This window comes from Poecile atricapillus, chromosome 20 (genome assembly GCF_030490865.1).
Source record: "Poecile atricapillus isolate bPoeAtr1 chromosome 20, bPoeAtr1.hap1, whole genome shotgun sequence".
In the NCBI taxonomy this organism is placed as follows: domain Eukaryota; kingdom Metazoa; phylum Chordata; class Aves; order Passeriformes; family Paridae; genus Poecile; species Poecile atricapillus.
Window position 1 is genome coordinate 2,561,359 of NC_081268.1, and position 25,310 is coordinate 2,586,668.

Genomic DNA, 25,310 nt, shown 5'->3' on the forward strand with positions numbered 1-25,310 from the left:
ATGTGGTGATCACCACCCAGAGCCTACAGACTATTTAAAGACCATGAGGGCTGACAGGATGACAAGGGAGACTTGTGTACACAGAACTGCTAATGGAAGGTGTAGGGGGGAGATACGGGAACAATCTGATAAAAGCACATTTTGCACTCTGAAATACAGGTCCAACTCCCAACAGAAGAGATGCTGGAGGAATTTGAGATCAATATTCTGACAGCAGGACCTCTCAGGTCTGAGCATTAGCTGACAAATACCTCTTGCTGTTTCTGAAACCCTGAGCTTTGACAACCTTTGGAACAGATTATCCCACCATCACCACAGTTTGGGCAGCGTGGATCCAGAATGAAGTGCCCTGGCAGGCCTGGAGCCCAGGCTGAGCTTGCAGGCTTTACACCATGTGAGGGTGAAGGCTCACCAGTATGAGGGGATTTCTGCTGGCCAGGGCTAAAACGTAACTTCCCTGAGATCCTGAGCAGGGCAGGGAATGTTTACAGATGTGGTATTTGTCTTTGCAGGAATCAGCCTTGGAAAAGGTCACATTCTGCCTTCTCCAGAGTCTCACAGGGACCAGGAATGCCACACTTACTGTGTCAGGGCAAACACAAGAGACTGCAGATTCCTGTTATTGAGGGGGCTTTGGAGGGTCCTGTTTACCTCGTTATACAAAGACACTTTTGCTCCTAACAGAACTCATGGGGCAGGGCGACAAATTTCCTCCAGATCTACTCCAAACAAGACAGCCTGGCAAGCAGGGACACACCGGAGGTGATAAAACACTTAGCAATGCTGAAAACACACACCAGGAATTGGAATTTCCCAAAACGCTCATTCTTTGCAATTTCAGGAAGTAGCCCATGGTTACCCTCACACAGTAAGTGGCAATCCTACATGGAAGGTGTCTTGTTTCACTCAGGAGCAGCCTGGAATGTCATCTTGGCAGCAAATGGAGTGTTCTTTTTGTTTGGGTCATGTCACTCATAAACTTCCTCCCATAACACACTGAGCTGGGTATAAACCCAGATAATACGTGGTATTGTGGAGCTTTTCCCAGCTGTGGCCAGGCTGTGCTTTGCACACATGCACTGTGCACCTCTCTGCAATTTGGTTTGACTTTTCTGAGCATTCCTAGGTCACAAACAAGCCCTCAGAGTCCATCACTGCTTTGACTATTGCAACAGAAATGAGATAGCTTCAATTTAAACCATAAAAAACCAAGACAATGTCAGCAGTCTTGGAAAAACATTTGTTATCCACACTGAGCACGGAGGAACCCGGGAGAAGGGAGAGAGCTTTTCCAGCTGAAAACGCCAGAAACACCAATGCTGTGTCAGCACGTTAGAGCCTAAATAAACCTGCTCTGTTCTGGACACAACCCTGCTGCAAATCCAGCTGCTCACAGGGAATTCCATCTCAAGGCAGCACCTGGGAAGTGCCCAAGGTGCAAACTCTGCTGTGGCCAGCGCTGGCTCTGAGGTTTCCTCATTTCAGCACCGGCAGAGCTGTTCCCCAGCAGGGCTGTCCCCAGGTACCGCTGTCCCCTGGCAGGGCTGTCCCGTGGCAGGGCTGTCCCCAGTCAAGGCTGTTCCCAGGCAGGGTTGTCCCCAGGCAGGGCTGTCCCCAGGCAGGGCTGTCCCCAGGCAGGGCTGTCCCTGCTGTCCCCAGGCAGGGCTGTCCCCAGGCAGGGCTGTCCCCAGGCAGGGCTGTCCCTGCTGTCCCCAGGCAGGGCTGTCCCTGCTGTCCCTGCTGTCCCCAGGCAGAGCTGTCCCCAGGCAGGGCTGTCCCCAGGTATCGCTGTCCCCAGGCAGGGCTGTCCCCAGGCAGGGCTGTCCCTGCTGTCCCCAGGTATTGCTGTCCCCAGGCAGGGCTGTCCCTGCTGTCCCCAGGCAGGGCTGTCCCCAGGCAGAGCTGTCCCCAGGCAGGGCTGTCCCTGCTGTCCCCAGGTATTGCTGTCCCCAGGCAGGGCTGTCCCTGCTGTCCCCAGGCAGGGCTGTCCCCAGGCAGAGCTGTCCCCAGGCAGGGCTGTCCCTGCTGTCCCCAGGCAGAGCTGTCCCCAGGCAGGGCTGTCCCTGCTGTCCCCAGGTATTGCTGTCCCCAGGCAGGGCTGTCCCTGCTGTCCCCAGGCAGGGCTGTCCCCAGGCAGAGCTGTCCCCAGGCAGAGCTGTCTCTGCTGTCCCTGCTGTCCCCAGGCAGAGCTGTCCCCAGGCAGAGCTGTCTCTGCTGTCCCCAGGCAGAGCTGTCCCCAGGCAGGGCTGTCCCTGTCCCGGAGCATGCAGCGATCTGAGCTCCGCACGCCTCTGCTGCCGCCCGCAGGCGGCTCCGCCTGGGATCGCTGCCACATCCCCGGGCCAGGGTTAGCGCTCCCTCCAAAGAGCGAGCTCCCTCTTAAAAATCCCTTTCTACGGAGCTCAGGAAACATGTTCACTGCTGGTTTTCCCTGCCCAAACGCTAAAGAACATTAAAAAAAAAAAATACCCCTTTAAGTGAAGTTTGTTACTCCAAGTTTCATTACTTCCAACCTAAAAAACTCCAACAAAGCACAAATCCTTGTGTTTTGAAATAATAATTAAATGAGGAATAGTATGGGTGGGACCATGACAAGTCAGCTGAGGAGTAAAGTCAGTGGCAATGCAGCAGAGTTAAACATGTGTAGGTTTTACTTAACTGAGGAACAGTTCCTAACTCGTGGTGTTGTATCCCAGGTAAGTTTGTCCAGATTTCACATACAAAGAGGTCAAATGGGTTTTTTAGACTGCATTTTCTGTTCTGTTCTTAAAAAAAAGGAGTCCATTATATAAGATGCTGACCAATCTGAAGGCAAATTAGCAAAAGTCTTACACCTATGCTTCATTCCAAGAATATGACTGAAGGAAATCTCAACAGCCCAGGTTTCATTGCTTCCATCTGTAACAGCGCACAGGCCTGGGTACGCTCCCAAGCTTTCACCCAAATCACTTCCTGGCCATCACAAAGGTTTTACAGCCCTGCCTGGGAACCTGCCCAGCTTTCCCAACCTGCTTTTTTCCATGTCATACTGAAAAGCATATGTGGATTTAATATTTGCTAATCCAATGACTGCATTACTTAACTCCATACAAGTGAGCTAAACGTGCCAGCATCAAATGATCCCAGAGCCCTGGATAAAACTGAATGTCTGGAATACGCCTTCAGAAACAGTGGGATGCAGCCAACAACCACTATGGAACATATCCTGTGCCCAGGGCAGAACTCTGACAAGGAATGTGACTCCCAGGTGGGAGCTGAGGATCAGAGAGCTGAGGTACGGAGTCCAGCCAGTCTGAGGCACAGCAGCACTTGGAGCAGACTTTAGGGACTCTTTTCCCTATGAAGAAGGGATCAGAGAAGTATTGAAGAACAGGAGTTATTGCTGCAGTGCACTCCCAGACCTTGCTTTGGACACAAGAAGAATCATGGACTTGCCCAGTGATTTGTGACCATCAGGTGAAGCAGTTTCTCCTCCCTCTCAAGCCCACTGTGACGTGGTGGCCATTCCCAGTGAATTTTCCCCTTGCCCACGGAAGAGGCTCCAAGCTGAAGCACACAGAGGATTTTGGTCCAGCTGCCTGACCCCAAGCAATGCTGTCACTCGCTGTCCCCTGAGAAGTGCTCTGACCCACGGGCCCAGCTTCGCTCTCCAAACGCCCAGAGCACCTCCAGCCTGTGGAAGGATGACGAAGAACATCCCACCAGGAGCATGGGAGAGGAGGTGGAGGAAGCTCCTGGCTATCTGCCAAGCCTCACCACTCTGCTTTTTCATTTTTAGTTTCTGCTCTTTGCTGGAAAGTTTCTACTTATGCTCTGGTTTCCATGGCAACTGCATTTCTTGCCTTTCTTCTCTAGCATTAAATTTTTTATTTGATTTCCCTTCTTCCCAAGACATGACTCTCTTTTCCTTTTGTAAAAAGGAATTAAGTGTTGTCTTCTCTTTGGTTGTTGATATTTTTAAAGGAGGTAGGAGACACTTTCACTCAGCCGCAGAATCCGTCTAGAACAGCAGCAGAGATTTAATCTCCCAGGGAAGAATGTCAGGGGATTCCCTTGCAGAAAAGCCATTTACTGTAATTATCTTAACAAGGTTATGACATGCAAGAGTTCCAGGTACTGTGGAACCCAGTATTTTTTAAAAATTGGCTGCTTGTTTTTATGAGACCTGACCTGGCCATTTTTTCCTCTACAACTAAACATTTTAATTTATTTTTTGTAATCACATTATTTGTGACTCTTCAGCAGTCTCAGGAGAATAGTTTAGTATTGGAAGTGCACTAGAAATGTGTTCTTCAGTTCCAGACTGTAGGAGAATTCAAACTTTTCACTGACAATGTTCTCACCTAGCTGGGTGTTGGGGTGAAGCTGAAGGACCCCTCTTTCCCCTGTCATGGTCAATCACCCACACACCCTCACAGAGGCAAAACAGAGACAAAAACCTCACAACTCACGGAGCTTAAGCTAATTAATTTGTCTTGCCCTTGTCATGTTGGGACTGAATTAATCTGCCAACCTGAATTCATTTGAGAAGGAAAAAATTCATCAGAATAGCAAATCTGGATTAGATCTACCAATTTAGTTTTTCCAAGCTTTAGCTCCATCGTAAACACAATTCATACGCTGCAAAGCTCTGAAATAATACAGGTTTTCATGCCAGTTCACTATGAAAGATTCTCTCCACATTTAAATTCTCCAGCACATTCAGGCCATAAACTGACCCTCCTGTACAGTTGTAGATTACAAGGTTTCCAGTCTTTATCTCTGCCTGGTGGGATTTCACAGTAAATTCTTTCAGGACTGAATAATTAAAAGAAGCAAAACCACAGCATTTGGCTCACAAGGCAACACAAACAAATCTGTCCATGGGTGCTATCTTGTTTGCAGCACATGTGCACAGATTTACATGTAGGATTGAGGCTTAGTGCTCCGTTTGTTTAGATTTTTCATTATTCTGTATCCCAAGCATAAGGTAAATTGTATAAAGACTGAACTTGGAACAACTTTAAGAGTGAGTTGATTGTCTTAAATCATTTTATTAACCCAAATTTGCATTTTTTAACAGTCTTACTTCTCAGAAGAAATAAGGGAAATGGGTCAGAAGTGAGAAGTCCAGTCTACCGTACTTGGTTCATGTCTCACTCCTGCTCTTGAATTCTCTCTTCCAAGGAGTATCTAGGTCAGGAATTCACAGGATCTTATATAAATCTGGCTATTTTCAGTGTGTTTGCCAGCCAAGCTATCTGAATTGTCAGATATTAAATACATGTGCTAGGATCTGTACTGTAAAATCCCATTACAACATACACTGTGCATGAACTCCCCATGGATTGGCTTCACTGCAGGCCAGGTCCCCCACTTTGAGTCAGGAGGAAAGTTTTAAACATCTGAGCATGGCCTCCCTGCTTTCTTGCCTCGGAGCTCCCAGGATTAGGGATTCAAAGAGCTGCTTTAGGCGTAGTCCCCTAAATCGCAGCCATAATGCGGCTTTTATGTGGCCACGGACAGGCTTCATGTCTGCACTGTTTCAATTCCCAGTGTGGGGATTGATTTAGGCAGACAGCAGCTTACTCAGCTCTCTCAGCTGCTGTGCTGAGGCGAGAACATCCAGCAGCCCCTTGCTCATCCTCGCTTGATTTAATGATTTGCTGGCCAGACTACAGAGAGCGGCTCAGGAACTCCTACCCAGCGTGCCATGATTTGTGGGTTGCTGTTGCTCATCTGTAATTGCAACAAGAAATGCTCATCAATCATCCCAGCTCTCCAGCAGAATGTTGGGAGATAGAGCAATGGAGAGCTTTCAACCTGCCCTATCTTTTTGAAAACATTCTAATCCTGCAAATAAAGATCTGGATGCTGTTCCAGGGTCAGGACAAGAGCAGCTCCTTTCTCATCCCAAAGGGCACAACCATCCCTTGGTGAAAAGACCCAATATTCCTCCCCCAGAGCAGGGACAAGAGGGGGCTGGGAGTAAAATCTGCTAATCTTCATGGCTGCACTCATTAACACCAAACTCTCAATTTACAGCATCAAAACAGTTTTCTCCAGCTCTCTTGGAGTCCATTTAGGTTCTGGAAGAGCCTCTGAGATCTCCCTGGAGCCTGTTCTCCAGGCTGAGGAGCCCCAACCCTGTCAGCCTGTCTCCAGAGCAGAGGTTCATCCCTCATCATTGTCCAGAACTACAGTCTGACACGAGTTCCCCTCTCACATTCCCTGTGCCTGAGCTATCTGAGCCCCTTTACAAACGTTTCCTCTCCTCTGTGAAGCACAAGCTGAAAATCACCATCACTTAGTCCCCAGTGGGACAAGAGAACCCCTGTGGATAAACCCAGACTGAATGGGGATTCCTGGGAAGCTGCACTCCAGACCTCTACAATCTTTATCACCCTCGTTATCGCTCACCCAGATTTGAAAACTCTTTTTCTAACAGTCCAGTGGACAACACACCTTCTCAATAATGTCCAGATTTGAACCTCTCACATTAATTTCCTGCAGTCTAATAGAACATAATCTTAACACGATTTATAGAGACAATTAAAATTCAGAAAACAAGCTTCTCCGTGCTCCATAAAGCACAGCAAATTTATTTGCTGCAGTCAGTAAAACTCTGCTGCCTAAAGCTGTGCAGTAACTCAGCAGGGCCTGGCCAGGGACTGTGGGACCCTCAAAGCTGGGTTGGGATAATCAATTAGAGCTGGGTCTGCACCGGGGCTGCTGCAGGGACCCCACAGCTCCCAGGCCCTTCCACACCTGGAGAAGCAGAAAAAAGAGTCAGGAAAGAAAAGCTTTGGAGGGTCTGTGGTTGGTCTGTGCTCAGCTGCCATGTCTACCAGTCCTACCAATAATTATGACCAGTTTTGAAGCTGTACATTTACACTATCCAGTATTTCAAGTTCCCTTAACCAAAGACAAAATAGAACTGATTTTTGGTCCACCAAATAAAAAAACCTCTCTAGTCTGGAATTATTGGAATCATTACAAATGTGTAAGAAGGCTGCAAGCATTTGGATACACCACACTTAAGCTCAAATACATACATTTATGCAATGAAATCACTTAATTTGAAACAGACCACCAAAAAGCCAGCTTGCATTTAGGCTGCCTCAAAGAAAAGATGCCACGCTAGAGATTTTCCCAGTTACTTATAAAATAATCAGTTCTTTAAAGTTATCTAGTTTGAGAGGTATTTATTAAGTGAATTTAGAATATAATTGCTCTGAACAATGATAAACTTGTATTATACCCTGAGTAAGCACTACAGGCAGGTGATAAATTGCAAAAGTAATGCTACATCGGTTTAACTTCCTGCCGAGTCACCCTGAACTGCTCCAGCCTTGCACAAAATAGCCCCTGCTTTCATTACTAATAAAACACAGAATTAATTACTCAAAATAAAAGAGGCCTTGAAAATGTGCCCAGACACTGAACCATGCTGGCTTTTGCATTCTTTTTCCCTTTTCTTTTTCTCCTATAAAGGAACCTCAACCCCATTGCTAGTTATTTCTTCAAAGCCAGCTGCACCACACGAGGTTTTGTTCCAGGACTCCTCCATTCCCATGTGGATGCCCAAGCCCTGCACACACAGCAGACTCTCCAGTCACCACACTCTCAAAATACTTAAACTGATGGCAGGCTGCACCACAAATTTCATTTCTCTGACTGGATTAGGAGAAAAAATAACTCCGTTTTGGAAATTCTCTCAAGCAATGGAAATATTTTAGACCAGGATCCAAATCTTTCAAACGTCTAGTGCTGGACTGGAATTCTCCAGGGACTTCCAGGCAATTCTGCTCCAGCTTGAACAAGAAGAATCCTTGGTTTGTTATTATTAACAGCTGGGAATCTTTATTTCCCTACTCTCTAGTAAGAAGGATTCCAGCTTCTCCCAGAATCTCATCATTATAGAACGTGCAGGTTTAGAGTTGTGCCAGTTTTCATCTCAGATGTTTTCCGAGAATTTGCTTAAAGATAAAACATCACCCAAAGTTTCCAGGAAATTTTAGCTCCTGTCCCCTTTGTGTCACCCCCACACGCTGTCACGGGGCTCTGGCAGTGGGTGACCTGCATCCTCCTCTCTCAAAGCAACCTTGTCACGAGCAGGACCAGGAAAAAGCCATAAAACTTCTTTAGAGCAACACAAACACAAGGTTCCCACCAGTTCCTAACCAGAGCTTTTAAAAGCTCTTGGGCACCCATCCAGCCCTTCTGGCTGCACTGTGCTCATGGAGGAAGAGAACATGGGAGAAAGGATCCAAGCAGCACAAGAAGCCTGAGCAGCCAAACAGCTGCACAAGGAGCCCAGCACAGGCTCTGCAGGGCTCATTCTGGAGCCCAGCACAAGGCTGAGCACAGCCTGGGGCCTCGCTGTCTGTGACAAAGTCCCTGCTCAGCCTTGGGCACCTCCTCTCATCTGGCTGACCTTGAGTTCCGGCTTTGTCTGCAGAGACAAAACTCTTCCTCCCTTTCTGGACCGCCCAGCTGGGGATGGACCCTCCAAAGGAGAGGCCCTGGAGGTTTTCTAATTGTCAGAGACAGTGTGGAAGGTGCTTCATGGACCTCCCAGGGCTCCCCTGCATCACCTCCTGATGTAAGAACATCTCTGCTTCTGCTGAGCGACTGCAAAGTCACTTTTCCCATTCTCTGAGGCAAAGAGTGACACATAATGAAGGCAGGATTTAGAGCGTGGGCTGAATCTCATGTGAGAAGATTCTGACTGCAGAGGTAAAGTATTGGCTAAATTTTATAGTGATGGAGTTAATTTTGTTGCTAAGAAAAGCAAAGGCACGATGAGGACTGGCTCCAGAGATTACACAGTGTGTGGTCTCTGCACTTGAAGAGCTCTGCACAGCACTCACTCATGTTACATCAATTACTTTAACAAAGTTAGATTCAGAATAATATTTATAAAGCTGAGATCCACAGACCTTTTTGCAATCACCTGGGTACAATCACCTTATTCACAAAACTGGCTATAAATTATGCTAATCAGTGAAGCACTCAGAAGATGAAGAGAGGTTTCTTGTGTAATTTTAAATGGATTCCTGTAAAGAAAAAAACTGGGAATATATAAAATTACAGAGTTTCAGTGCACATTTCTGTTTGAATCTTGGCTGTCAGTGATATAAAGGTTAAAGCACTATGACCAGGAAATTTAAAAGATATCATTTTTATTGTGGGACCCCTTCTGTGTCTCCACAATGATTAAATATAATACTGGAAGGTTTTGGTGGACACCTATGTAATCTTAAACACCAATCCTGGCCACTCCAGTGAAGCCTAAATGAAATGGTAATTTTGCTCTCAAGACAGTCCTTCCTATCTGTGACTCAGTCCCTCTGTTGTATTTTACCATTATCTTAAAAATAAACCTTTTCCTTTGTGATTTTCATTACATAAAAAGTTGAACAACACAGTGAGATACAGTTTTCTTTTCATGTCCTTTGGTGGGGTGGGGGTAATTTAAAAAAATATTTAACTTTAGCCTATCTCTAATGTATATTTCAATTAATGGCAAATTCCTGTACATTATTCAGGTGAGACTGCACCTGCTGAGCAGTTGGTGCTCCTTGAAGGTAGAATGACCTTTGCAGAGTGTGTGGTTCTTCCTGTAAGCGCTGGGATGGAAGAGCAGAGGGACTGCCACTCCTGAGGGAGGGTCCTGCCCAGGATCAGGAGTGTTCCCTGGTCATGGAGAGCTGGCAGGTGTCTGACTGCAGAGCTGCATTTCCACCTGTCCAACAACACAGGCGTCCTCTGGCTCCTGAGCAGCCGAGGAAGTCAGGAAAGCACAGCCTGGGAGGTCACTGGCTGTGAAGTGATTCCCATCTTTCAGCTCAGGCACAAGAAAGGTAATATTGCACGTGTTTTTAAACAAATCCCAGGATTTGAGGTGAAGTACAGGAAATCCTGTATTAGGTGTGACATCTGGCAGCCCTTCCATAGGGCTGGATGCTGAGAAGTGAGGAGGATAAATGGCTCCCTAAAGCCAGGATTGAGCTGTGGGCATGGGCTGCCCTGTTAGCTGGGCCACTGCTCTTCTCCAGCTACCTCTGCCTTTTCTAGGATCAAAGGGAAGTATCCCAGGTCTGTATCCCAGGCTTGTATCTGTGCTGCACAACTTCTCCACACCTTTTGCCCAGGTTTCTCTTTACTCAACTCAGATTTTTCCCCTTTCCCTGCTCTGTTCTTCTGTTACTGCTCACAGCTCATCACCAGGTACTGACACAGGTGACTCTTCATCTGACTTCCTTTGGTGATGTCTCAAGTTCAGATTCCATGGAATTAAAATCCCCAAACAAAAGTTACAATTTATGGATGTTATAACTCAAAGTGTCCAGACTTCTGTAGGACTCAAACCCTTTGCAGGCCACTCCTGATCCCTGTAACACAGACCTAAGGGCTTTAAACCATTAAGGAATGTCCTTGTGCGTGGATTCTTCCTTGTTCCCACGAGGTTATTTGTCGACACATTAAACAGAGCTGCTACTTGGGACACAAAATCCATTAAGAGGAGTGATGTGCTAAAATTAACTATGTATTTGTTTTCTCTTCAGTTTCTATAGAACACGAGGAGAGATGCAGATGGTTAACAGCACTGAGATTATAGTGATAGCAGTAAAATTTGATGACTCTTATCAAAAGCATCGTATGGCTTATGAGAGAAAGTAGCAATTAAAAGAAAAAAAAAAAACAAACCAAAACTCAAATGATTTCCAAGCTTACCCTGGACAGGGAACAGGAATAGCAAAGGGGAGTTAAAGCCTGTGTCCTACTGCAGGATTTATTAAAATGAGATCACTACTTCAAACCTTGACAGACACAGGTTACCTGAAGCAGTTCGGATCTGAATGAAGCAGAGGTGCTGTGTATGAGCCTGAATCACTGACAAAGGGAGATTTAAATCTGGGGTGGGAATTTTACTGCCCAGGAAAGCAAGGCAGGGATCAGCTGCACCAACCTGAGACAAAGGCCAAGCAATAGCTCCAGGATCTCCAGCTGGCACTCCAGACAGAGCACTCTTTCTCCCTAGCTAGAAAAATGCTGTACAGGCAGGGAGATGCCTGACAAAATAAGCTGAATCACTCACTTCTCCACTTTCAACCAGAACAAGACTTTGTTCCGTCTCTCTGGATGAAATATTAATCCAGCCTGTAAGAGAACGATACCCACAACCTTCCATCAGAGACCTCTCTGTTCAGACTCCTCTGTGGAGAATTACCTTTGCTCTTTCCCCAGCTGGAAAAGCTCTTGTATTCCTGTTCCCCCCTCCCTCTTCTGAGCTGCCATGACTGGAACTCCAGACTTTCCAAAGCTACAATGATTTATTGAAACCAGTTCTACTTAGTGAGAGCTCTGGCAAGCAGAAGCTGTGCTAATGCACCCAGCAATCCACAGAGCAAGATAAAATCTCCCAAGAACATTTTCAAGTGGTAAAAGAAGAAACAACGAGGGAAGGGTTGGAAATTTTCAGTGCTCCCTGAAACATGGAAGATCAGGGACAGAGAAATGGGTATCTTTTCTCTTAAGGTGCATATCTGCCCATTCACTGGAGGAAAATCAGCGATTGATTCATTAGAAATCAGGACAGACAAAAGGACAGGACACGATGTTCCTTGGCTTGGCCTCCAGGGAACACATCCAAAGCATCTGTAAGAGATGGACCCTAACCCTTAAACATTACAGCACTTCCAAAATATCCATGTTACATCTATTGGGACACAAGATTTTTATAGTAGGAGAAAGTTTCTTACAATCCATCGGGGAATATGTTTCTGTGTTGGTTTTTAATTTATATTTAATCTCTATCCAACACCAAAATATGTACATATATAATTAGCTTAAAATATTCAAGAACATTTCTTGATGTGGGATCCATTTGCAAGGAAAATGATAGTAAGCACCAGAACTGAACTGATTCACTGACAAAGCACCAATATTTTCACAACAGAGCTTAAAAAAATTCACCACATTGCTCATAGGTGGCTCAAATGCCTGAGATCAAGAAGTCAGGCAGCACTTTCCAAAGGCACATACAACAACAGCAATCTCAAAAGGCCTTTTGTACCTTTTTGACCAAAAATACTAAAATAAGATACCAATTCTCAAACCTTGACTTTACTCCAGAGTTTCAGTTCTTCCACACTGTCCTTAAGCCATTTAATTTCAGCTCTGTTAGAGAGGGGCTGCAGAAGGAAGTTCAGTACAAGACTCATCCCAACTGACACTATTCTTTGCCTTCAGTTCTCTGCTCCTAAATTAAAAATTACAATCTCAGAACAAGGGAGTAGGAAATCAGGGTTTGAGCATTCAAAAGCCCCTCACAAAATTGCCACGAAGTTCTAGCTAAATTTTTTTAAGACTAAATTTCCAAGATTTATTGGAGTCCCAACAAATCTTATCCAGTCACTCTGTACTGTTCCCAGTATGACATTCTGGGTCAGGGATCTAACCCAGGACAGGTTGTTGGCAGAATTTCCTGTGACAAAAGAGAAGATGTGGGGTGAAATTCCTTGAGAGAAAGAAGGACTTCCAAAATTTCCATGAGGAAATTCTAAATCAACCCTCCTTTTCCTGATTTTCACTTCCACAGCTGCTCTGCAAAATGGTTTCTCTGGTCTGAGCCAGGAACCAGGAATTCTCTGGTCTCCTGTGCTTGCCACTGGATTGTCCCAGTTTTTCTGAAGTCCTTCTCTCCCCATCAATGCTTCTCTTCCATTAAAGCATTGGTTGCTGTGCTTCATCTGACCTACATTGAGGCAAAATACCAATTTTTTATCTTGATTTTCTTATCTTGATTTTTAACATGGTGATAGTCTACTGGCAAGCACCAGGAGCGATGACATCATAACAGGAGGCGGCATCTATTCCAAGGAGCTCAGAGCCAGCAAAAATACTCCCAAGATCACAAAAATAGTTCTTATTACATTTTACTCCTTGGCAAAGGACTATTAGATTACATAAAAGGCTAGGCTAGCACAGATACAGGCAGAGAATTTCATGGTAATGGTAGAGCCTCATCACTCTGGGTCATGTCTGCAAACTGGAAACCTCAATTCTAGGTAGGTCAGACTTATCTTAAGCTGAAGTTCACTAGAAATGTCCTGATTTAGACACCAGGCACTGAGTATGGCAGAAGGAGCCACATTCTTTGTGAATTAAGTGAGACTGAACTCCCAGGGAAAGTCTGGCAACCAAGTCAGACAAGAGAGTTGTGGTGGAAGAGAAGAGGAAAGGAATCTGTGTGGATTTCTGAGATTAGGATGTAAATATATAATGATGTTGCATTGCCAGAGTTGCCACTTTAGCAAAATAAAGTACTTTCTTGCAGTAAAAATGAGAATTCTTCATCTTCAAGGAAACAAAAATCTTGGTTTGCTGAAAAACCTGTGCTGAGATTTTCCAGACTCCAAAAGACATGCCAGGTGGATTGTGCTCTCACAGCAAAATGACAAATGTCCTGCAGCAATTTATAATTGGGAAGAAGAGCACAGAAAGGGAAATGGGAAAGGAGGAAAACTGTGGAGCAAGAAGAATGGCAAAATACTAATGGAGAACACAGGAGATCCTGTGCCACTGCAATACCATGAGAAAAACTCCCTGTGTGTGACCCTGGACAAGGCACTTCTAACTCAGCTCCCCTTCAGAAGAAGAGGGTAAAAGCAGCACATTTAAACTGGCATGAAGTTATCTGGATTAGAGAGGGCAAAACACTGGAGCATTGCAGTGCTGATGATCAGAGCAGCACATCAGCCACAGGCAGGCACACAAAAAGTGCTTTGCAGCTACACAGGATCCTGTTAAAAGGAAATATTGACCAGTGCTAAGTTGTGGAAGGGTTCAGAAGGGATCCAGCAGGAACCCTCTGCAGAAGGGTTATAACCAGGAAACTCTCCCTTTACAAGAATATCTGTCACAGTCCCACCAGTGAACCAAGGAACTGCTGTTGGATGAAGTATGAAAAGCAAAAAATAAACACACTTTTCCAACCAGCTGGTGTTTGATCTGAGCATGCATGTGGACATCCCATGGAACTACAGAGCTCTGATTCCACATCCCATATTCAACTGGTCACTCCTGACAGTGGCTGAGAAAGCTTCTGGAGCCAGGTCTGGAATGGAACAGATCCTCTGGAGTTCAGAGGTCAGGATTTCATTCCTCTTTATAACCATCAAGTCTGGCCCAATGACAGGCTGGGAAATCTACAACTGACAATATAATTCCAGCAAAAAAGACCTAAATGAGCATTTATTGTGATTGTTGCTGTTGTTATCAATTAATGACAAATAGCTTCTCTGTCCTCAAAATGTGATATTACTGGAAAACCCCACTTGGACTGATGCACACAAGACCTTTCAAAGGTTTTTGAGCATCCAGAAAATGAGTGGCACACGTGGCACTGTGAGAGCTTAACCCATATATCCCATGTCCCCAGCAAGCACTGTGCCCTCCAGCTGTCCTGGTGCTGCAGCTTGGTGTGATCCAGGCATTCCTTCACAGAATCAGCTGGAAGAGACCCCCAAGGTCATCAAAGCCCAACTCCTAATTCCTTCTGTGACTTGCCACAATTTTCCTGATTTAGGCTTCAGCAAAGTAAGTTTTTTTTTTCATTAAAGGAGTTGCTTTTGATGATCTGGCAATGGGCCAGGAAAATGACTAAGTGAAAAGATGCCTCACTGTCAATGCAACAGCTCTTTGCTGTACTCCAGAAGATTTGCTCCACAGGCCTGGGTGTATGGAAGCACAGTAGGAGCATGACCTTCTCTTGTTTACCTGAAGTTGATTGAATATGAAAAGTTTAGGTCAGATCAGTTACATAAATCTTCTGTTCCCTCAATTACAGGTACCAACATTTGCCTTGCAGCACATATCAGTACATACAACTCACACACTTGCTGCACAGTTACCATTAACATACCAACACAAAAGAAGGTAAAAATCAGGTATTTGTCAAAAATTAATTACCATCAGTCTTCAGCAAAGAACTATTTTTTGCAGATTTCTCCCTTGAACAGATCACAGTAAAATGAATAATCTGTCTCACTGGAAGGAGGGACAGGATTTTACAAACCTTTAATATTTCTTGCCCTCCCTTTGCTAACTTGCTAACTTTGCCTTGTGTAGATAGAAGAGTCTAACTGGAATGCAACCTGCAGAAAAGAAAATTTATACCCGTAATTTAGAAGTCACATGTAAGAGTTCAGGATGTGCTAACAGGGAGAGAGTGATGGCCCCAGGCTGTGGCATCAGGCCTGCTATCCTGAGGTGAAGGAATGGCCCCAGTTCTCTCTGCAGGTCATTACTGGGCAGGATTTAACAAGCTCACAAACTACATCTTGTCCTCTGCAAGTGGAAGTACAGACTGCTGAAAACAAACTGTGCTTCGTCTGAGATAACAGAAAAAGAGATTCCATAAGCAGGAAAATGAGACCTGAGAGTTCTGTGCATAAAGATACAAACCCAAAATAGAGCTGCTGTTCTGAATTACAATTACACTCACACTCACACTGCAGAAAGTTTGGGTTAAGACCTATTGTAAAACAATTTCAACACAAAAGAGACAATCTGTTCCAACTCTGCTCATTAAAGAAATTCGGAGACAAACCCCAGTCTTTGATCCCAGGCACTGCTAGAAGGCAACTGTACATTGCAAATGAGACACATTCATTCTTAACAAAACAAACTCCCCCTGCAAGTAAAAAGTCAGTCCCGAAATTCCAAAGTCTTTCCCTGCTTACCTTTTTACGAGCAGGTCAAATTTTTGGAAGTAGTTTCTCAAAGCAACTCAGACATTCCACATTAACTCTTGTGTTGCAATAAACAGCTGCAAAACTCCCTGATTCATTTCCCGGCTTGGTGTGCATGCTGAACCCCAGAAGAAATCCCACACCAGGAAAAAAATAAAGGAAAAAACCCCAAAAACCCACAGGAGAAGCAACTCAGCCCTCGGGCAAAGCAGAAGAAAGTTCCACAGGGAAACAGAAAGGCAATCCAGTGACAAGCAGAAGTTTGGATAAGAAAGAGGGAAGGCAGGCGCGCTCCCCTTGCCTGGAGTCCTGGCTTTTAAAGGTGCCTCTCCTGCAGAATCCACGGAGGCTCCCGGCTCCTCGGAGCAGATGGTATTCACACATTATTCCCGAACAGCAGCATTCCCCAGTCCAATCAGGAGGCAGCACTCAAAAGCCAAGTGCTTCCCAGACTCTGTTACAGTTTTCAATAGCTATAGCACAAGATGAATGACTCAGAAAATGAATAAGCAGGGAAAATAAAACCTGCCTCTCTCCTCGGCAGAGGCACAGGCAGGAGGGTCAGCAGCTCTCAGTGTACTGAGCACTGGCTTCAACTTGAATGCACCTGCTTTTTTTCCCTAAATCCTAAACGCTGATTACTTTTTCTGTGCCTTGAATTTGTGTGATCAGCTTCATCTTGGGTTAAAAGTCACAATAATTAAACCTTCTCCTTTTTTTTTCAGTTTTAAAAACAACAAACATTTGTAAGAGTCAAAACAAAGGATGAACTGTGTGTGTGCTCTTCCTCAGACAAACCCCTCGTGCCATCTCCTGCTGAATACATTAATGTGTATTTCTAAGATTAAGGCCTGATTTTACAGACTTTGTTGCAAATTACATGAAATAGATTAATACATCCTCTAGTTTTGCCTGAAGTTTACCAGGAAACTTTAAATGCCAATAAAACAAATATCTCTAAGAATATATAAAATAAAAATGACTACCAACTTTCAGGGAAAGTAGAACTATTATCCAAAAACTGGCCGAAGTGAACTGGAAAGTGCTTCCAAATGCTCTGTGTAGCTTCCAAACCATCCCATCCAGAGGGCACTTCTAAATCCAACTCCTCAGCCTGTTTTTTTCTGACAGCTGCAACCCAATAATAAAGGATGATCTGCTAAACAAAGCAAGTTACTCATGGAAACACACACAGCACCCGGCTTCTCCCTGGAATACCGTGGCACACTCCTGAGCTTTCCACAATATGCTGGAATTCTCTCTAGCTCTGTAGCAGAAGTGATTGCGAGGAGGTTTTGCTGTGCTTGGTGCTCCTGCCCCAGCTCTGCTGCAGCCACAGACTCTGTTTTTATTGCTGCTGAACCCAGCAAAGCTGGACACAGGCTGCAGTCGGGCAAGTGGGATCACTTAAATCACTGAAACTATTTGGGGTGAGAAACACTCCCCCAGATCCCCCCGGACATTTTCAGATCTTTGTCTCTGGCTGTAAATTGATCCTTTGCATTCCTGTCTGACACATGGACTGTGAAAAACTCTTCAGGGATATTCTCCCTGCCAGGAGAATGGCTCTAACAGCACTTCTGCAAACAGAGGGCCAGTCGGAGAGACAATAAAATTTTGTGAACTCTGGACTAACTTTTACTGTTATTATTTTGTCTTTTTTTCTTTTCCTTCATTCTGGACCAAATAAGAGAACACTATTTGCATTTTACTCTCCTATTTTCAAAATTTTCAAAGTTCTTCATTTACACCAAGTATTAGGGTTTCTTCCTAGGACTCAGAGCAGGACCCACATCCAGAGGCATCGTTTTGCTCCATCAGCCAAGCCCTGCCCACCCAATGCTAAGCAAACAAACCCACACAAGCAGCTCCAGCACAAAGAACAAGGGCTCGAGTTATAACATCTGCCACAGCTGCCCACCAACCTCCAGCTACAGCTAGAGAAGTGTTGGAAGGTGTAAAACAAAACTAGAGGCATATCTAGATCTGCTAGGAAAATAAACATTTTCTGAAGCCTCATTTTGGCAGGTATTTTCTGATCCCTGCACTAAGCTCCATAGCAGCCAAAATCATTTTGACAACTGACTCACTGAGCAAGGCATCTGCTGGGCCTCTGAGCCTCTACCAGCAGGAGGAATACTCAGCAATTACAGCTTTTCCATGTGCTGGTTCCTTGGAGATGCTCAGAGAGGAAGCACATCAAAATCCAAACATGATCCCCATAATGCTCAAAGTGCTGGGATAACCCTGTGTACGCTCTGAGGAAGCTCCCAGGCAAATGTCCCAATCAGACACCATAAGGAACATTGGCTCAGGGTAAGCAGCTCTCCATTCTGTACATCCAGCTGTAGGGTGGGTTTGTCAGCCAGGGATGGGAGGCATCAGCACACACCCATCTCTCTGGGCAGCACCAGAAGAGGAGGCTCCTGGCCAACAGCTGAGTTACATCCATGGCATCCCAGCAATTCTTGGCTGAAGGGCTCAGAAACCCCACTGGGTCAAAATGAGGGGCTCAGATCTCATTAATAAGGGTCACTTCCTTCTGGGCTCCTCCAGCTCCTGACAGCTGCTATCAGAGTCTCATTAATTTAAAAGCTTCTCACCTATAAACACCTTGATACATCAAATGTATGCTTGAACTCCTCATCTCTGCTCCCAGGAAATCCCTTGCCTGTGCCCTCTTCCTTTCCATCCAGTTATGCTGAATTCCCCTTCCAGCTATGGCTGATGTAGAAAGTTCTGAGTGGCAGTGCTGTGTGGAAGAGATGGATCTGGGAGGTTCCCTCACAATGCTCTGAAGTTCCTCTCTTTTAGGAGGAATATAAAAGAGGCTTTGAATTTGCCTATGAAAAGACCCTTTTCTTTAGCTCCAAAGAACCAAGAGATGACTGTGACTGTTTCCAGCACCTCCAAGTATGGATGGTTACATTTCATTCCTTGAATATTCCTTCAGGATTCCATCTGGATGGTTCTCCCTTATTAAATGCCCATAATTCAGTGGGATGCTCATTTATTGACTGGCTCTGCCCTCTTCTACTGATTTCAGCAGGGACAGAGAGGAAACCACTGCATGCAATGGTTGTCCCCAACTCAGTTTCCAACCTGGAAATTGCAGAAAGCATCAACAAATCATTATCCAGTAATCTGCTGTATCCTTGATCCCCCATTTCCCTGAAGCTTTCTCACTCAACTCTGCTACCACACATGACCTACCAAAAATTCTGCATTCCCAGCCCTTGTTTCTGTTTTCCTCTCTACCAGGTGTGATTTTTAATGCACACCAAGGTATCATTGAGGCCAGGATGTCATTACTGCCCTCGAACAGTGCCTGAAGAATCTCAATTACCAACAGCAGACAAAGTTCAACCCTGGCTGTCATCCAAGTAATTCACTTGGTTCAATGTGTACTTCAGAGACTGAAAAAAATACGCTGTAATTATTGTGTTATTGAAGCACAATGGTTTAATTTTATTTCTTTGTGGCAAAAAATCTGCATCTGTGATTCACACCTATTGTGTAGGGAGTATGATTCCACTAAAACCAGTAGTTGGGATCTGGTCTACAAGGTTGTTCAAAAAGCCTAATAAAAATCTTGTGCTCTTAAAGGATTAACAACTGAATCACAAAGAAATATTGTCAGGACACAGGAAAGAATAAACTCAGAGGTGGTTCCAGTGTTGACAAGAGCTGTACAAACTGAGATCTGAGCAATTAGAGGACACAAAGAATACATAATTCATAGATATTTTGTACTCAAGAGTTTGCACACAAATAAAACATCTTATAAATCTTCAGCAGCTTGCAGAAAGCTGCTGAGCTGTCTTTTATTCTTGGAGCAGCAAGTGGCTATAGTACAAAAGAGAAATCCATAGCTCTGATATGTCATCCCTCCAAAATGGGTAATTTAGGGTTATGGTTTTGGAATCAGCACATTTTTCAGCAAGTTTCTTCCAAGATTTTTTTTTTTTCTTTTTTGTGAAAAGAATCAAGTAAATCCATGCCAGTACATTAAAAAAAAAAAAAACACTCCAAAAAGTCAGAGCTGTGAGCCATCATAAAATGACAATAATCTTTCTCTACACACCTGCCTTCCAGAGAATGGAAAGAAAATAATGGGTGGGGGAGAAGGAGAAAATAACGTGGAGAAAAATCATAATAATGATTTTTAAAATCCATATGAGAACCTGTAGCTTTCTGTGAGCTTTTATCCCATGCACAGAAGGAGAAAAGTTACCGAACCTCCTGCACAAATCTCCAATGCCTGTCAGGCTGTGCTCAAGGCCATCAAGCACTGCAGAGAATCACAGAGAAAAATCCAGTAACCACTGCACCCACAGGTGGTGGTTTTATTCCAGGGACTGTTACGTCAAGGCAACCAACACAGCTTAAATCCCCCACATAAATGAGTGGTGATTCCCTGTTCCAACTACAAGCAATAATAAATCTATGAGGCATCTCCATTAAAAGTTGGCAACTTAATTTGATTAGGAAAAAAAAAACAAACCCTGTGCTAAGAAATGAGACACAGATTCCCAGTCTTGAATATTCCACCAACGTGCTGTGAGCTGAATTCATGCACATTAGTAAGCAAATGGAAGGGCTGAAGGAGACAAGAAAAGCAACTCTCAAATACATTATTGCCACAAATTCTTCAGAACAGCTTTTTCTGTCATTAATCATCTCTTGATTGCGCTGGAAATAAGCAACACAGAAGGAGCTGAGGCTGAATTTTAAGGTAGGTGATTAACCTACATGGACTCTCAGACAGAACAAAAATTAAAGAATGGACTTCATTCTGCTGGCAGAAAAAGGGATTTAATTTGGCATTCCTGAAGGTAAAAAGGCACTTCTACAGCAAGCACAGGAGTTCCAAGTCATGGTCACTCCCCAGGGCATTAAGACTTGTCACATGAACAGCCCACTGGGATAAACACAAATGTTCCCAGCGTGTCCAGAGCTGCTGGATATCCAAGGGACCGAGGGGCTGTTTCCAGAACAAGGGAATGCTCTCAAGGGGCAAATCTTCCTGAACAGCACTCTGCTGGCTGATTTCTGAGAACTTTCTGTTTACTGAATTCATGTAAAATAACGCCTGGGATCTCAGAACAGCAGTTGAGTCCCTCAGTCCTGCAGTGCCGCAGCTCCAGCAGCAGCACAGGGAAGGAATTGACCTTCTGATCAATAAATGGTTCAAGCCATTTGTTTACAATGAGATAGTTTGAATCAAAGTAATTTAAACAAAACTAAGAGGAAGATGGGGATTTACATAGTTAGGAAGAGGAAGCAGTGAAGTTTTTTCCCAGATCCTTGGTACCAGCAGTGCTTGCTTATCTCTCATTTCCCAGCTTATGAACCTTCCCAGTGTTTGCTGACTTATTCAAATATTTTGTAGGAAAACAAAGTTTCTACACAATGTGACAGAATATACTTTAGATGTCTGCAAGAAAAGAATGAGAAATTATGTATCTTAAACGATGCATTCTAAATTCAGTTAGGAATTTAACATACTAGAGAAAATAAAGTTAAACTTGTATTTCCCTCAGAACCCAGACAGCCTCTGTTACTCATAAAGGCCAGGTGGGCAACAACACCCGGTTATATATTTGTTAATATCAGCTCAAACTATGCATGCACTTCCCTGAAAATCCTAAAACTTCCTGCTGTAAAGAAAATGAGATTTAATTCTGTGGTCTAAGAGGAGGTATGAGACATGAGAGGCAGACGCTGTTCTTCTTGAGAGGAATTAATATAACTATATATGAAATAGAGTAGAAAAGAGAAATAAGAAGTATGAGACTCCCCTGTTAATACTTTCATGCAAATATTATCATTTGAAACACCACTGAAATCTGCCCTTGATTAAGTTTGATTTCAGCAGGGCATAGAGCCCCAAGTAAAGCAGTGCTGCCCACTTATATCTGCCCAGTCAACTGTTCACATAGTTTAAATGTTACTTCATTCCCTTAACCACATTCTTTCCACACAGTTTTAGGTCTCTGTGATATTAACACTGCAGTTGAGTCAGACTTGAAGCTCTGTTTATCAGCAGAGAATATGCTGTGGGAAATCCATAACTACTTCCTGAACAATATTTATGTAGGAAGTGGAATATTTAGTGGATTTCAAGCTGTATTCAGAATATACCAAATGCATATTAAACAGTGGAGAATCAATTTATTCCAAAAATCACCATCTGAAATTGTTTTCATAAACATGAATACTTTGTTATCCTCAATGCAGCCAATTCTCTCTACTAACAGAGAAATAAGACTTGCAAACAACTTTTCCCTTCAATTTATGCTTTTTTGTGTGCTTTCCAATAGAATGGATAGCAGAACATCAGCATGTGGAATGCTATAAATCCATGGAATAGCTGCATTTTTAACCATGGACTTTAATTCCAGGGTGAGTTTATGTGGTCCTTGGCTAAATATATCTTCCTAAGTAAATTACTCATGCATCTGCCTGGAGGAAAGCTTTCCACAGATAAAGAATCTGTTCCCAAATGCTACATCTGACAGCACATACGGCACAAAGTTCCATTCTTTTCTCAGTGGCAAAAAGCCCCCCAAACTGAATAAGGTGGAATGCACAGGTCCCTCTTCCCTCTGCACAGACTGCTCAGGTTAATTCTGCCTGCTTCCTGCTCCTTCCAGTAGAATAAATATCTCAATGTATCAGTCTACTACATGTTTGTCTCCAGAGCCTGTAAACAGAGGGATTTCTAAGCTCTTGTGAAGCACATTCCCACATTCAGTTCCACTTATCCATGCAGAAGACATTACAAACACATGCCTACCCCTGTGCCTTTAGCAGGATGGGTAACTCAGACACTCTCATTATCCCTTTTTTTCGTTCTCTCTTCTATGTTTTCTACTTCTTACCATTGGAGTTGTCCTGGTCCAAAGGATTATCTGGTTCCATTACTTCAAATAAAAGCATCCAACATGCAGTTCTCCATGCAGCAGAGGCATAAAAACACAGCAGTTGCCTAAGCTGATTCACCTGATTTATGAATTAGTGCAGCATCCATAAGAGGCTGTGTTTCTTCTTTTGTATTACATCTGGCTCCTTTTCCAACTCGATGGCTGGGTATTACAGCATGCAGGCCTTTTTCCAGCATCCTCTTAATGCATTATATTTAAAGTAGCAGCAACCTTTTTCTCCCATCCCCCAGACTAAGTTACAGCAGTAACTAGGCTGAGCTGGCAGCGAGCGCTGCTCATTCAGAACAGGACCTGCAAGCGTTCTCCGAGTCGTGGTGCTGCATAAAGAGGATGATTGATACAATAAAAAGTAAGTGGGCTTTGACACAGCACGGGATGCAGTGCACAAAATCCCACCAAAACCAGGCAGAGGTCCTGAGGGTTTGGGGAATGTCTTGCTGAAGCCAGCAGTCTGCACCCCCTCACGCACAAACACAAATTATGTCCTGTTCCCTCCTCCTCCCCCCTCCCCGCTCCAATCTTTTATAACCCTGGATCTCCTCCAGCAATAGTCTGTTCCTTCACTCAGTTTATAATAAACTCTGCCATTCCCCCGTGTCCCTCGGGCTGGCATGGAGAGGAAGGAGGCTGTTTGCAGAATGAATAGCCCAGCCCGTGCCTGACTGGGAAGCAGCTCCGGGACTCTGCACCGGGCACTCGGAACTTGCTGCAGCACCAGCCTTTGGCTGGGGACCTTGTCCTGCATTTCCCTGCTCTGCCAAGCCAGGGCTGCTGCTAGGCTGGCGTTGGAAAAGCTCCTGCAAAGGAGCTGAAGGACGAGCCCCGGCTTGGCTGGACTCGGATGGTAAATGACACCAGAGTCTCTCCACAGAGCCGGTATCAGCTGACAGCCAGATCACAGCATTGCAAGTCAGGTCACCTTCACTCTGCTCCTTGGTCTGCCACTACCTCCTTGAGACCTCTCGTAATTCACAACTGCTCCCTGTGCCTCAATCTTCTGTGATAGTGACATTGAAATATATCTTATCTCACAGGAAGGGAGATGAAACCTCCCAGCTCTACATGCTTTGAACTTCTTGGGTAAATGATACAGTGCAAGGGCTGAGGAAGAAGACTCCACCACCTGGCTGAAGAATAAAAATTTCATTTTCTCTGAAGACACGTCCACAAAATAACAGAAAAATATATCAAAGTGCAACTCTAAACCAAGCTGTGCCTCCGAAAGGTGAATTCATATTGCTGTTACAACAATCCTGAAATAATTCTTCAAATCTAGCTTTCAGGATCAAATTCACCTTGAAATCACAATTCAAACTCTTTCCTCCACACACCAGCTAAGGTATTAAAACATACCTTATTTCAAAAGAACGCTTTTCACAGAATCCAAGGCAAGAATCTCTCTAAACACCTAGAGCAGCCTGGGTGCATTTTGGGGTTGCCGTGGCTGGTACCAGAGCACCGAGGCAGGCAGGGGCTGCTATTTCGGGGCTGGGTAACGCTCCTGCCCCAGCAGCTCCCCCTCCCCAGGGCCGGGGAAGCGGCTCTGGAGCTCCCCGCAGCCGCCGGGGGCTCCGGGCTGTGGGCGGACAAATGAATGGCTGGCTGAAGGCAGCAAAACACGGAGAGCTCTGCCTGGAGGAATTAACAGCAGCCTGACAGGACTCTGCGGTAATTGTGCCTTGCAAACCCATTTTAGCACTGTTCCTGAGGGCTAGGCCATATTAATAGAAGAAAGACTCATTTCCATCTATTTGTTTTAAGTATTGCACAGTCTATAGCTCCTGTTAAATACTGTTCTGAGATCTCTGCCCTGGGGGAAATTACAGTGCTGCAAACCCTCTATTCTCCCCCCTCGCACCCTACGCTCCCGATGTTCTTTACAACTTCAATACTTCTCCCACTCGCTGACAAAACAAAAAAACCTCCCTCTTTCCACCTTCCCCACAAAAACACCTACTCGGTGACTGCAGGCACATGGCACAGCCTGTCAGCAGTGCTCCACCTGCTCTGGGTCATGTCCACGGGCCAGGATCAGTGGCTGATGGAAAACGGTGTCTTAACTTGTGAGCGACACATTGCATCCCTCCAGGCTGTCAGAACAGGCTGTGGAAGGGATTTGGAGACCCTTTGGGGATGAGGAGGCCTAAGCAGGCCTGCTCTGTACCTCAGGATGTGGGAATATACAAACACAGCCTGTGACTCACTGACTCCTCGATCACAAGGGACTAAAAATGCCTGGAGAATCAGGACTGTTGATGTAAAGGAACCCATAGTTCTGCAAGGAACATCTGAGTCAAGACAAATTATAAACAGAGAAACAATTTGTATTCTGCCATGAAAGAGATGCTGCATATACGTAATAGAGACAATTTAGAGCCAGAAAAGAATAAACACCTGTGAAATCTTTCCTTGTGGAGAGTCGGTAATAATCCAGGAATGCTACAGAATAGCTAGGATCAAGAAATCAAGATAGGAAGGGGAAAAGCAATTATTACTCAGACCCCAATGATTTTTTGTGACAATCAATTTGGTTTTAATGACATCCAAATGATTTGCTAATCTCTAGTTACAGACCTAGCAAAAATTAATTCTTAATGTGTAAGTCAGAATGATGTCAATATTT

General features: G+C 44.5%; 1 protein-coding gene across 2 annotated transcripts in view; it reads right to left on the reverse strand.

Moving 5' to 3' along the window:
- The window catches only part of DAB2IP (DAB2 interacting protein), a 163,947-nt gene extending 140,838 nt beyond the window's left edge, over window positions 1–23,109 (reverse strand). Inside the window, exon 1 of one of the 2 annotated variants that reach the window (XM_058853445.1) lies at window positions 22,746–23,109. In XM_058853445.1, the coding sequence (XP_058709428.1) occupies window positions 22,746–22,863 (118 nt within the window). In that variant the 5' untranslated portion in view covers window positions 22,864–23,109. Of the gene's footprint in view, window positions 1–22,624; window positions 22,644–22,745 lie in introns of those variants that run through there. The other variant, XM_058853446.1, reaches the window with a different exon arrangement.
- Window positions 23,110–25,310: the final 2,201 nt, after the last annotated feature.